The following is a 13356-nucleotide window of genomic DNA, read 5'->3' on the forward strand; positions in this document are numbered from 1 at the left end:
TATGAATAAAACTGACACAAGTCATTTATTTATTGACATATCACAAATAAACAAAATATTTATATTACAAATAAAATTCAAAATACCAACATTTATGTTCCTACAAAACTTCTCTTTACTGGTTAAATTGTCAAAATTGGCGAAAATTTGGCAGAAAATGACATTTTGAGTCGTAAAAATTTGAACGAAATTAATTAACGGCTCACTAATCCGATTATGACGCAACAGACGGTGCCACACCGGCAATGAAAGTGTCTTAAAATATCTAAAGTTGTCACCTTGATACCTTTTGAAAAGTTGGTTTTTGTAAATATAATTCATTATTTAGCAGAACAACAAAAAATTATTACTCAATTTATGCCAGAAATCGGCAAAAAATGACCGTAAGTCAGTAGCATCGGCGCCAAAATCGGATGGGCAAAATGGCTTTATTTGCCGACGCACATACCGACCAACGGAAATATGCAGCCTGTAAATTGAACCCACGTCGCGGTAATGTTTTCGTCACATTGAGTACATTGAGTTCACACAGCCATCTCCTTTCATTCATAAATGCCATCAAAGTCAAAATTAAACAGAATTTTTCATGAACAGAGCCGTTATTTACATCGCAAACGATGTTAGGTGAGACAATTTTCGGTGTGGCCATGTTGAAATTTGAATTTTACCGTTAAAAAACGCATTCAAAAATGTGATCGGAAAATCTTCAGATTGTGTGTAATCTACCGCCCACATTGTACCACTGACCAGTATAAATTGAACTTGTATGAGTAATATTCATTATTGAACATTACCACAAAGAAATATGACCAAAATAATTACTTTTGGAGCTAAATACTGGCCCCAAGGCCATAGTATGAACGAATGCTATGGGTCAACAAGTTACGCAATTTGCCAACTTTCACTACGGCAACGGTGAATTCCCCGCCGGTAGATCATTCGGCCCTCGTGGTAGTTCTGAAGCCTGTACCGTTCCCACAACTGACCTGATGTATTCAACAATGTTTTTGAGTAAAAATTCAGTGGAAATTTCTCAGTACAGTTGTCAAAATGACATCGTAGGAGATGCTACGTGAGCCGTTAATTACTTCCGCGTTGTTGAAATTCGATCTTTCTGGCGAAAAACGCACACAAAATTTACGATCACTCGTCTTTCCAATCGTGCTAGAAAACCATCCACTAACATGTGTTCAAAATGGCAGACTATATAAACAAGGCTAATACGCATGTGTGGAACTAGTTTTGGCAGCAAGTTTTGCAGCAATAGCTGCCATTAAACGGTTTGAACGTCGTAGTAGTTGAATGACCTTTGGCGTTCCCGCTGTAGAGGGAATCGGTGGGCGCCCTAGAGCGTTCCCGCTGTAGCGGGAATCGGTGGTGAAAGGGTTAAGAGAACTATCATGGCTAGACATGTTTACAGTCAGTGTTTGATCTAGGCTGCGCCATTGTGGAATTTCCACTCAAAAATCGTGATCTGCGCACTTTTGATCTCTGTGTGTGTCATTTCGGGTAGTATATGTAGTATGGTTGGTAACTTCCAAGAACAAATACTGTTAGCACACCTTACATTTTGGTATTCCAGTATTCACACAATTCAAGTACACACAATATCTAGCTTTCCAAATGATGTGTCTTTATCAACAATTTAATATTATTTTCTCGCTTTTGGACACCTAAAAATGGGCTAAAATTTGATCAATTTTTCATGCCCCCCCCCCCCTTTTTTTGAAAAGTCCCCTTTTAGGTGCCCAAATCCTATATCAAACACTGTACAGTGAGTTTTTTAGCAAAACTAAACTGAAGGTTCAGTAGTGCTATAGGCATGGCAAAGTGTCTGTCTCTGTCTGTCTGTCTGTCTGTCCGTCTGTGTGTGTGTGTGTGTGTGTGTGTGTGTGTGTGTGTGTAAACAACTTAAAGTCAGAAACTGCTGGACCGATTGCTTTGATATTTGGTGGTCATGGTACTTCTGATGTCTAGTTAGGAAATTTGTCAAATGAAAATGATTGCATCAGAGATGTGGGTTTTTGGTCAAAAAACTTAAACTCCAAAACTACTGGACAGATTGGCATGAAATTTGATGGGAACATTCTTAGATGTGAGTAAATTAAGATTTGTTGATTACATGATTATTCCCTTAGTGATATGCAAATTAGGGCTAAAAATGTGTCTTTTTGGTCAAAAACCTATAATTCCAAAACTACTCAGCAGATTGGGCTGAAAGTTAACAGGGATACATCTGTGGGTGTATAGATGAAGAAGCATTAAGCATATAATGATCTCAACAGTTATATGCAAATTAGGTGTAAAAATGAATTTTGTTCAAAAATTTATATCTCAAAAAGTACTTAGTCAATGAGACTGAAACTTGGTGAGAAGTTTCTAGAAGTGTTATTCTGCAGATTTTCTTCAAAATATTTTGACACAATTGGCCCTGGTTCTGCTAGCAACCATGAACACGACCTTAGCAACAACCAAATGGCAGTATATTTTGCTCAAATTACAACATCATCTGGTAGGCAAAGTGAGTAAACATTCAAAAAATGTATGCAAATATCCCTAGCAACCATGACCACGCCTATAGCATCAGCCAAACGGTCGTGTATTTCACAAAGATAACAAGGATCAATAGACAATTGAACAAACATTCAAAAAATGTATGTAAATTTGCCTAGCAACAAGACCACACCCATAGCAACAGCCAATTGATCACATGCGAAGATAACAACAGGGGGATTAATAGACAATCACATAAACATTCAAAAAAATGTATGTAAATTTGCCTAGGAACAAGATCATGCCCACAGCAACAGTCAATTAATCATGTATATTGCAAAGATAATATCAGGAATTCATAGAGTGAACAAAAACATTCAAAAATGTATGCAAATATATCTAGCAACATGACCACGCCCATAGCAACAGCCAAATGATCACGTATATAGCAAAGTTAGCAACATGGTCAGCAAATGAACACCTATTGTAAGCATGGCCTAGCATATGGATAAACATTTTTAAAAACTGTACAGTTGTGCTACAACGACAGTGGCGGTATTTTTTATGTGCGTGAGGTGTTGAATGTACTGTACTTTGTTTGGTATTATGCAGTAATTTTTCAGGTAGACACAATAATGGCAACAAAAATTGCAACATTAGTGTTGCGTCTTTTTATGTTGATTGCAACAGGGGGTACATGTTATGTATCAAAATAAAAACAATCGACTCTCTGCTATGCAGGAAAGCGAAACATATAATCGGAGTATGCATTGTTTTTTAAAAAAAATTACCATTATATTGAGTTATTTTATGAAGCTATTATTAAACTTGCCTTCTTTATTAGTGAAAACACCATTTTCAAAGCATTTTATATGCCACACCCATGGGTAAATTGATCGAGGAACCCCGCAAACATTTATTGGCTTACCGGCCTTAAAAAAATACTGTTTGAACCTAGTACATTGTACCTTCAGCTGGTGGATTTTGACATTGTCTACCTTTGAACCTACATTGTACATGTAGTATGTTGGCTGATGGATTTCGACATTGTCTACCTTTGAACCTAGTACTTCAGCTGGTGGATTTCGATAGTGTCTACCTTTGAACCTACATTGTACATGTAGTATGTTGGCTGATGGATTTCGACATTGTCTACCTTTGAACCTAGTACTTCAGCTGGTGGATTTTGACATTGTCTACCTTTGAACCTACATTGTACATGTAGTATGTTGGCTGATGGATTTTGACAGTGTCTACCTTTGAACCTAGTACTTCAGCTGGTGGATTTCGATAGTGTCTACCTTTGAACCTACATTGTACATGTAGTACGTTGGCTGATGGATTTCGACATTGTCTACCTTTGAACCTAGTACTTCAGCTGGTGGATTTCGATAGTATCTACCTTTGAACCTACATTGTACATGTAGTATGTTGGCTGATGGATTTCGACAGTGTCTACCTTTGAACCTAGTACTTCAGCTGGTGGATTTCGACAGTGTCTACCTTTGAACCTACATTGTACATGTAGTACGTTGACTGATGGATTTCGACATTGTCTACCTTTGAACCTAGTACTTCAGCTGGTGGATTTCGACAGTGTCTACCTTTGAACCTACATTGTACATGTAGTACGTTGACTGATGGATTTCGACATTGTCTACCTTTGAACCTAGTACTTCAGCTGATGGATTTCGACAGTGTCTACCTTTGAACCTAGTACTTCAGCTGGTGGATTTCGACAGTGTCTACCTTTGAACCTACATTGTACATGTAGTACGTTGGCTGATGGATTTCGACAGTATCTACTACTCATAGTATACATGTACATGTAGTCAAAATCTGTCATCATGAAGTCCTTGGGGATCGAACAATCGACTCATCACATCACTTCATGTTGTGTACAGGAGAAAAATAGAATTGTGATAGAATAGTTATTTTTTAAAAGCATTCGTGGACTGTACTAGTTAGTGATCCTTTGTAAATTTGAGCATCATGATACCTTCAGTGCTATGTCTGATTAGATAAATGGAGGAAGTTGTCCCGACAATGATGTTAAGTAATTTATATGGAGAACAAAACTTTGGTCAACATGACTAGATTTTTAAAAATGTTGATGTGGATGAGTTCATTACATATTTATCATTTATCATTGCGACAACCAAAGTGTATCATGTTCAAAAATCCCAGTTAAAAATTAAACCTGTGGTTTAAATAATCATTGTATTGATAAATATTAAGAGTTTTCCCCGTACATAAAAAAAAAAGTTGTTAGGTCCTGTCCATCTATCTACATCTATTTGTGTGCACCTGTATCTCAATTACACCTGGACCAATTTCAACCAATCATTCAGTAAATATCAAATGATATCCTACATGCAAATGCATATCAATTTTTTAAAATATATAAAATGCAAATTTGACTGATTGGCAACCATACATTGAAGTTAAAATCAATATTTACTGCATAACTCAAAAAATGTAATTAGAGTCTATTCAAGTGCTTATCCCCCAAATTACTAGATACAAGCTATCTTTTGAGACTTTGACCTTGACATTGACCTTCAGGGTCAATTATCAAAATCAAGCCAACTCCTGCCTATCACAAACACATTCATACATGTACATGTTATTGTTTTGTCAATGTCTTTTGAATCATGTTTACAAGTAATATTGTAGCAACATGACCATACCCATAGCAAAAGCCAATGATTGTGTATATTGCAAAGATGACAACAGGGATTGATAGACAAGTGGATAAATATCTAAAAATTGAATGTACACATCCCTAGCAACAAGACCATGTCCATAGCAACAGCCAATGTTTGTGTGTATTTTGAAGATGACAACAGGGATTTATAGACAAGTGGATAAATATTTTAAATTGAATGTACACATCTGTAGTTAGTAACAAGACCATGCCCATAGCAACAGCCAATGATTGTGTATATTGCAAAGATGACAACAGGGGTTGATAGACAAGTGAATAAATATCTAAAAATTGAATGTACACATCCCTAGCAACAAGACCATGTCCATAGCAACAGCGAAATAATGGTGTATGGCAAAGATAATAGAGATGGATAGGGAAATCAACAACATTCATAAAATGAACAAATATATGCCTAGCAATTAGCCTATGTCCATGGCAACAGTGAAATGATGATGTATATGGCAAAGATAATACAAATGTACCAGGGATGGTTAGGCAAGTGCATATGGTTAACATTTTGGAAAAAATTACACATAAACTCAAACTACAGTTGTCCTAGGACACCATTGATGGGATTTTTACTCTGACCATTGACATTTGAGGACATGATATAGATACAGTGTGTGTGTGTGTGTTTGTGTTAAATCAAAACCGCCAGACCTGGAAAATTGTTCGAAAATTGATCTAATGGAAATTATTCCATCATGTAGATCAGATAGATAGTCATGGATGAGAGTCAATCCAGGTATGTGTTTATGTATAAATATGACCTGAATAGTACAAATGTAAGCTTGTATGAATATCATGTATAATTTAACAAAATCTAAAAGAAAAACCATCAAATTATTGTATCACTAGAAAATGTCAGCAAGTCATGATAATGGGTGTCACCAATGTTCTACATACTTGTAACAACTACAGGTTTTCTCTTTTGTTTCCTCCAGTTGCATAAAGATTGGGGCCATAATGTGTCTAAGATACTAGAGGGAGTTGGTGTGTTGGCGTTGGTCACACTGGAAAAACTGCCTTTAGATGAACACCATGCTATGAAAGTAGGACGATGTATTGCTGACTATTTGAAGCATAGTAAATGTGAATTACTTAGGTAAGTTTACAACAGTAAAAATATCCAGGACAGTTTACAGTAAGTTGCACTGTGTTTATCATCTACCAGAAGAAAAATGTCCAGGACAGTTTACAGTAAGTTGCACTGTGTTTATCATCTACCAGAAGAAAAATGTCTCATCAGTATCAAAACATGATGTCTGACAATGACATGCTGAGCTCATGACACTATTGACAATAAAGTACATTGTAAGACACTTTTAGCACAGCTGAACTTGAGCTTCAGTAGTGATATGGCATGGTGAAATGTCTGTCTGTGTACAGTTGTCAAATACCACCTTACTGATTGTCTTGGTATTTGGTAGGGATAGTACATAGGATGTGTGGATGGAAAGTTATTGAGTTGTCAAATACCACCTTACTGATTGTCTTGGTATTTGGTGGGGATAGTACATAGGATGTGTGGATGGAAAGTTATTGAGTTGTCAAATACCACCTTACTGATTGTCTTGGTATTTGGTAGGGATAGTACATAGGATGTGTGGATGGAAAGTTATTCAAATGAAAATAATTCCATCATACATGTAGCTGTGTGTTTGAGGTAAAAAAAATGTGAGGGGGGGGGGGGGGGGTTGCACTCATATGTGCCCAGCAACAAGATCACACAATAAGAACAACCAAATGATTTTTGTATATGAGTCAGAATATGCTAATGAGTGTAATTGCATATGAGTCAGAATATGCTAATGAGTGTAATTGCATATGAGTCAGAATATGCTAATGAGTGTAATTGCATATGAGTCAGAATATGCTAATGAGTGTAATTGCATATGAGTCAGAATATGCTAATGAGTGTAATTGCATATAGTCGAAACAACTCTTCCAATTTTCACTATTTTTTTCATAATTAATTCTTATAATTATGATGAATGATACCTATGATAATAAAGATATATCAGCTATACTTTTGTCACGATTGGATCTTTGCTTTCCTTTTTTCAGCGATTTGATTTTTTAATGTCGGCCATTTTTAAAACGACATCCTGGGACAAAATACATGGCCGTTGTTGGGACCACGAATTCACAAATAAAATCACAACTATTACTCATATTCAATTGTTTCTTGTAATGTTGAGAGACATTACAAATAGGGATGAATTTTCCTCAAATCGTCACGAAATACAAACGTTTATTTGTTGACGTAACGCCCGTTATTGTGTCCGTCCATGGTAGCTGCAAACATCCGGAGAGGGTGACAAACATGTCTCGATTTGACCATTCAAAATGTTTACTAATATATTACTTGATCCATTGCCAATGTATTCACGTTGGTATGGTTTTTGTTTTTGAACATTTCTTTCGACTATCCTGATATATCCAAACCGCTAAACTTGTCTGTCCAAGTTCTGACGTCCTTGACATGACCCAACATGACCTCCGATCTATTTCAAGCAATTCATAAATATATATGAATATGCATAAAAAAGTTGCAATATGCCGTCATGTGACCATTCCAGCACCGTGATATATCAGTTTGGGAGAAATGGCGCCATAAGGAATTTTCTCCGGTCTGTCCAGGTAAGTAACGAGCGTTATTATCTTACGTCCGTATTGTTTCATTGAATGTGTTTTCTTATCATGACTTTGTTACCTCAAAACGATTGTACAAAATGAAAGATTGCCCTTTGGTGTTTTTCAAAGTCATAAGTCTTCCGGATAATGCGAGACAATCACAAGTATAAGCTCATTTTCCTTGTGCATGGACTGACACCGTTGATACTGACGTCACTAAAGACAGACAACAGATTTTATATATATATATATAATATTGACTGGGTGTTGATATAACCACATAAAAGTGCTCAATACAGTTAGTAGAGCGAATTATATACAGGTTTGAAAATATGAACAAAATTACATGCTATTGACCCTACAGAACTGTTTCATGAGGTGTGTATTCCTCACTCATCAGGGGTAGAATTGAATATAGTATCTGCGTAGATACTATATTCCATTCTACCCCTGATGAGTGAGGAATACAGAAACAGTTCTGTAGGGTCAATAGCATGTACTTTTGTTCATATTTTCAAAACCTATATATATAAAGAAGACGAGTCTGATATTACATTGTGGATAAACACTACGTATTACTCCACAATGTAATATCAGACTCGTCTTCTTTCATTTTTATGTATGATAGCTCTCCAAGGTGATCGAGCACTCTACTTGGTGAAAGAAGAATGAAACTCTCTCTCTCTCTCTCTCTCTCTCTCTCTCTCTCTCTCTCTCTCTCTCTCTCTCTCTCTCTCTCTCTCTCTCTCTCTCTCTCTCTCTCATATATATATATATATATATATATATATATATATATATATAGTTTTGGTAGTACTGGAACTCTTTCTTGGGTGTAACTCGGAGTTTCACGCATATTGCGATCATCAGACATATATATATATATATATATATATATATATATATATATATATATATATATATATATATATATATATATATATATATATATATATATATATATATATATAACTCAGTGAGTATCAATCTGCTAAGACAGTGCTCTATACCACAGTGGCAGAGTGCATATATACATATATATATATAAAAAAAAGAACAAATACATCTATTTGTTACATATAACTGAATTTATTGATGGTGCTGTATGTTTTAAGAGGAATCTATACATAGTATGTTATTGTATTGCAGAGGGCCAAAGCTCAGTTAGTTTTGTTTATGAAACTAAAAAACAAATAAAAAAATACGGACAAACAACAACAGAAGAATCACAAGTCAGTATCAACAATAATGATTCTCTGCAGCAAGGATTAGTACATGTTTTCCTTTGTGAAACAGTCACAATTGTACAAAACACATTAATTCTTGTTGCAGAGAGCATCATTTTTGATACAGCTTTGTGGTTACTCTGTTTTTGATGTTTGTTTGTTTATCTATTCGTTATTAGTCTGTTTTTTGTAAACATACCTAAGTAGGCTAGCCTCCTGTGATTGTATAGTGACATGTGTCTATTTTGTACTTCCATATCATTTTTTTTTTTGTACTTTTACAGCATCGAATTATGTTGGATGTCCTGCCAATATTGGTGTTGCAGATAGTTATTACCTACCTGGATATCCACGATATTGTGTCCATATGCCTGGCGTGCAGGTCGCTATTAAAAATGATATTGTTAGCAACCTTGATGTGTGGGAGAACGTGGTGATAACTGACGATCTAACAAAAGTTTATGCCGATGTCATATTTAAACACTGTGCTTTCATTAAAACGCTGTACTTCATGTATGAGCATCGACTGTTACGAAATGATGTGTTCCCATTAACAATAGAACAGTCTTACCTTGGAAAATGTGCCTCCTTACATGTACTAAGCCTGAGCAAGAATTACACTATCAGTACTCTTTCTTTCTTACAACACTTACTTCTTCTATAGAAACTAGACATCAGCAAGTGCTTAAATATTCAATCAGCAGATATTACAAAGTTGAGACCAGAAAGTAAAAATCTCACGATTTTGAATATTTCGGAGTGTGTTGTAGAGTATGAAGACATACTTACGGTTGTTCAGAAAACCCCAGACCTTGCTCAAATTGATGCAAGCTACAGTTGTGAAATAACCTTGGAAGGTGCTGCTAAATTATTGAAACATCATTTGGAACATTTGAACTTTCATCAAAATAAGTGGAACAATCAATATAAATGGCACACTTTTTTTAAAACCGAAATAGAAACGTCTTTTGGTATAAATGTTGTTGAAGCCACAAGAACTGACTCAGCTTTATATAAAGTGACATATGAAAATGTCAATATGTATGTTGACACATTTCTACTATCAGTATGATAAGATTAAAACTTAGAAGCCTTGATAGAAACACAGAAGTCAGAACTATTTCTTCGGAAAACACAGTTTTATCATCAGCAGCAAACAGGATGAGGTCATACAGAGCAAGAATGAAAAAAGACACTGAAAAGTGGGAAAAAAATAAAAGCTTAGAAGCTCTAAGAAAATATGAAGCAAGACAAAGAAGAACTGAAAAACAAAGAGAGAGATAGAGAGACTGCTAGAATAAGACAAAGGAGATACCAGGAAAGAAAGAAAGCCAAAGCTTCAGAAGCTAACCAACATGACAAAGGGTGAAGTGAACAAACAATGAGAAATACTTACTAGACACAAACAACAGGAAATGTGTAAATATTGGCGAGAAATGAAGAAGAAACAACGTGACTCATTAACTGCTCAGAAAAGAAGACGACAGAAAGAGAAAGATAGAGAAAGAAAGAGACTTAAAAGAAACAAAGTGAAGGAGAAGAAAAATGAGATGACAGCTACAACACAAAGGCGTGTATTGATAGAGAGGTCTGAACAGATGGAAAATGGTGATCACATAGATGGTGGATACAAGTCACCAGAAGTTGTGAGGAAAGCTGTGTACCGAGCTCAAAAAAATCTCCCACAAAACCCACATAAATATGCTGAAGTTGTGAAGGTTTTGACTAGAGTGTCACCTAAAAAAACAACAGCCCTTCTTGCTCATGGTATTCATAGTGATGTTGAACTTTTGTGAAAGATCATGAGAAGCATTAAAAAGTCACTTGCTGAACTGAACTGAAGTCAAAGCGAGCAGACAGGGATAGGCACTCAAGGAAATTGATTGTACGTTCATTACTGGTATCCAAAAAATACAGAAAAATGCGTGCACAGGCAGCCATGTTAGGTCTTAACCATGAATTCATCAGAAGGTGTGACAAATCAATCCCTGTACTTGCAGAATTTAGCAATGCTAAACAGTTAAGGAAAACAAGATCAGATAAAACAGCACATAATGTCTCCAAAAGTGTGGTAAATTTCTACCAGCGACCAGATGTTTCTTGAGAGCTCCCTACTATGAGAACTGTATCTAAAAAAAATGGAAACCAGGAGAGTAATGGAGATGACAACTGATAGAGCATATGAAGTATGGAGAGAAGAAAATGAGCAGGTTAAGCTTAGTAAAGCTACCTTCAAAAAACTTCGACCCAAGAATGTCAAACCAATACAAAAACATATGTTGAACCAGTGTTTGTGTGAGAAATGTACTAATGTTGTGTTAAAGCTAAACACACTTAATTCTGCAGCAGATAGATACAACTATAGTGAGGTGAAAATCAAGGATAAATATGATCTGATAAATGTAACCCTTTGCGAAAAGGAAAACCATCAATACTCACTTAGATGTATAAATCGGCAGTGTTTGTGTGGTGTACAACAACTAAGGAAAAGACTCAAAGTTTTTTCACAAGAGCATGGCACAGAAGAGGTGATGTGGATGGTATGGGAAAGTAAGAAATTGTCTGTAATGATGAATGATGTATCTAAGACATCCTCTCGAAAAGTTATAGTCAGAAAAAATGGCCTACTGAACATGCTAGTAGATGAACTAATTAATGACACACAACTGCTTGCAAAACACCTATTTGTTGCTAACTGGCAACAACAAAGTTATACAAAGATAAGTATATCTGTTCCACTTCCAGACAACATGGTTGTAATGGTTCTCAACTTTGCACAAAACTATGCCTGCATAAACCAAGATGAAATACAGTCAGCACATTGGACCAACACACAAGCAACAGTTCACCCAATAGTAGCTGTCTACAACTGCTCCAATTGTACAAATAACCACACCATTCAAGAAGCTATGGTATTTATATCTGATGATCTAACTCATGACAGTCATGCTGTTTTCCACTTTATCAAAATGGCAAACCTGCATCTTACAGAAAGAAGAAATGTCAATGTAGAGAGAGAAATACAGTTTAGTGATGGGTGCTCATCACAGTACAAGTCCAAGGGACCCTTTTGTGACATTTCTTTCAGTGAAATGGACTTCGGATTTAAGATAGAGCGACATTACTTTGGTTCACAACATGGCAAGGGTCCCTGTGATGGTGTTGCAGGTACAGTCAAAAGTGCAGTCTGACATGCAGTCATTTCACGCCAGGCAGTAATCACAAATGCCAATGAGATGTTCCAGTATTGCCAAAAGATGATGAGAGAAGAGAAATGATTACCAGTATTGATGATGAAGATGATGAGAGAAGAGATGTGGTTACCAGTAATGATGATGAGAGAAGGGATATGGTTACCAGTAATGATGATGATGAGAGAAAAGATATGGTTACTAGTAATGATGATGATGAGAGAAGAGATATGGTTACTAGTAATGATGATGATGAGAGAAGAGATATGGTTACCAGTAATGATGATGATGAGAGAAGAGATATGGTTACTAGTAATGATGATGTGAGAAGAGATATGGTTACCAGTAATGATGATGAGAGAAGAGATATGGTTACCAGTAATGATGATGATGAGAGAAGAGATATGGTTACCAGTAATGATGATGATGAGAGAAGAGATATGGTTACTAGTAATGATGATGTGAGAAGAGATATGGTTACCAGTAATGATGATGATGAGAGAAAAGATATGGTTACTAGTAATGATGATGAGATTGGCATAAGAATAAACATTTTTAAAAAGTAACATACCTGTAAACTGTACATATTGTGCTACAGCACACTGGCACTATTTTATTTCAGCAAATAGTATAATATGTTTGAATCTAACTGATCTTACCCAAAGGGATTTAGAACATGAGACCAACTGATTTACACACATGTACACAGAAGTACAGTTATATCCATGTTTACTAGTTGAGGTTTGGTTTTGACATAGGAATGTAAATGTGTGAATATGGTTCTACAGTGTTCTGCCGAGGCCGCGGCCTTGCGACATTGGCCCCCTAAAATTACAAATGGCGCAATAATTTTCCCACCTTGCGTCAATTTGGCGCATTCATTTTACGGCAGACACCTAAGTCCAGGGCAAGCCCCTGCCCTGGCCGGCGTCAATACCACAAAAAGTATACTGACTCCGTAAGCGATAGTTTTGTTGACATCATATAAGATACAGTGACAACGCGCAGTTCTATTGTTAACATGCAAACAAATGGATTAATATGCAACAAAAAGATACAACTTTGATAAAACATAATCTTCAATTGAAACATTAGAGGG

At 36.0% G+C, this 13356-nt stretch overlaps 1 protein-coding gene across 1 annotated transcript in view; it reads left to right on the top strand.

The window, feature by feature from the left end:
* The window catches only part of LOC144441190 (uncharacterized), a 57429-nt gene that overhangs the window by 25854 nt on the left and 18219 nt on the right, over window positions 1-13356 (top strand). The window contains exon 2 of the mRNA XM_078130741.1: window positions 6148-6308. Coding sequence (XP_077986867.1) covers window positions 6148-6308 — 161 coding nt within the window. The remainder of the gene's footprint in view (window positions 1-6147; window positions 6309-13356) is intronic.

Source organism: Glandiceps talaboti, chromosome 10 (genome assembly GCF_964340395.1).
Source record: "Glandiceps talaboti chromosome 10, keGlaTala1.1, whole genome shotgun sequence".
Classification (NCBI taxonomy): Eukaryota; Metazoa; Hemichordata; class Enteropneusta; family Spengelidae; genus Glandiceps; species Glandiceps talaboti.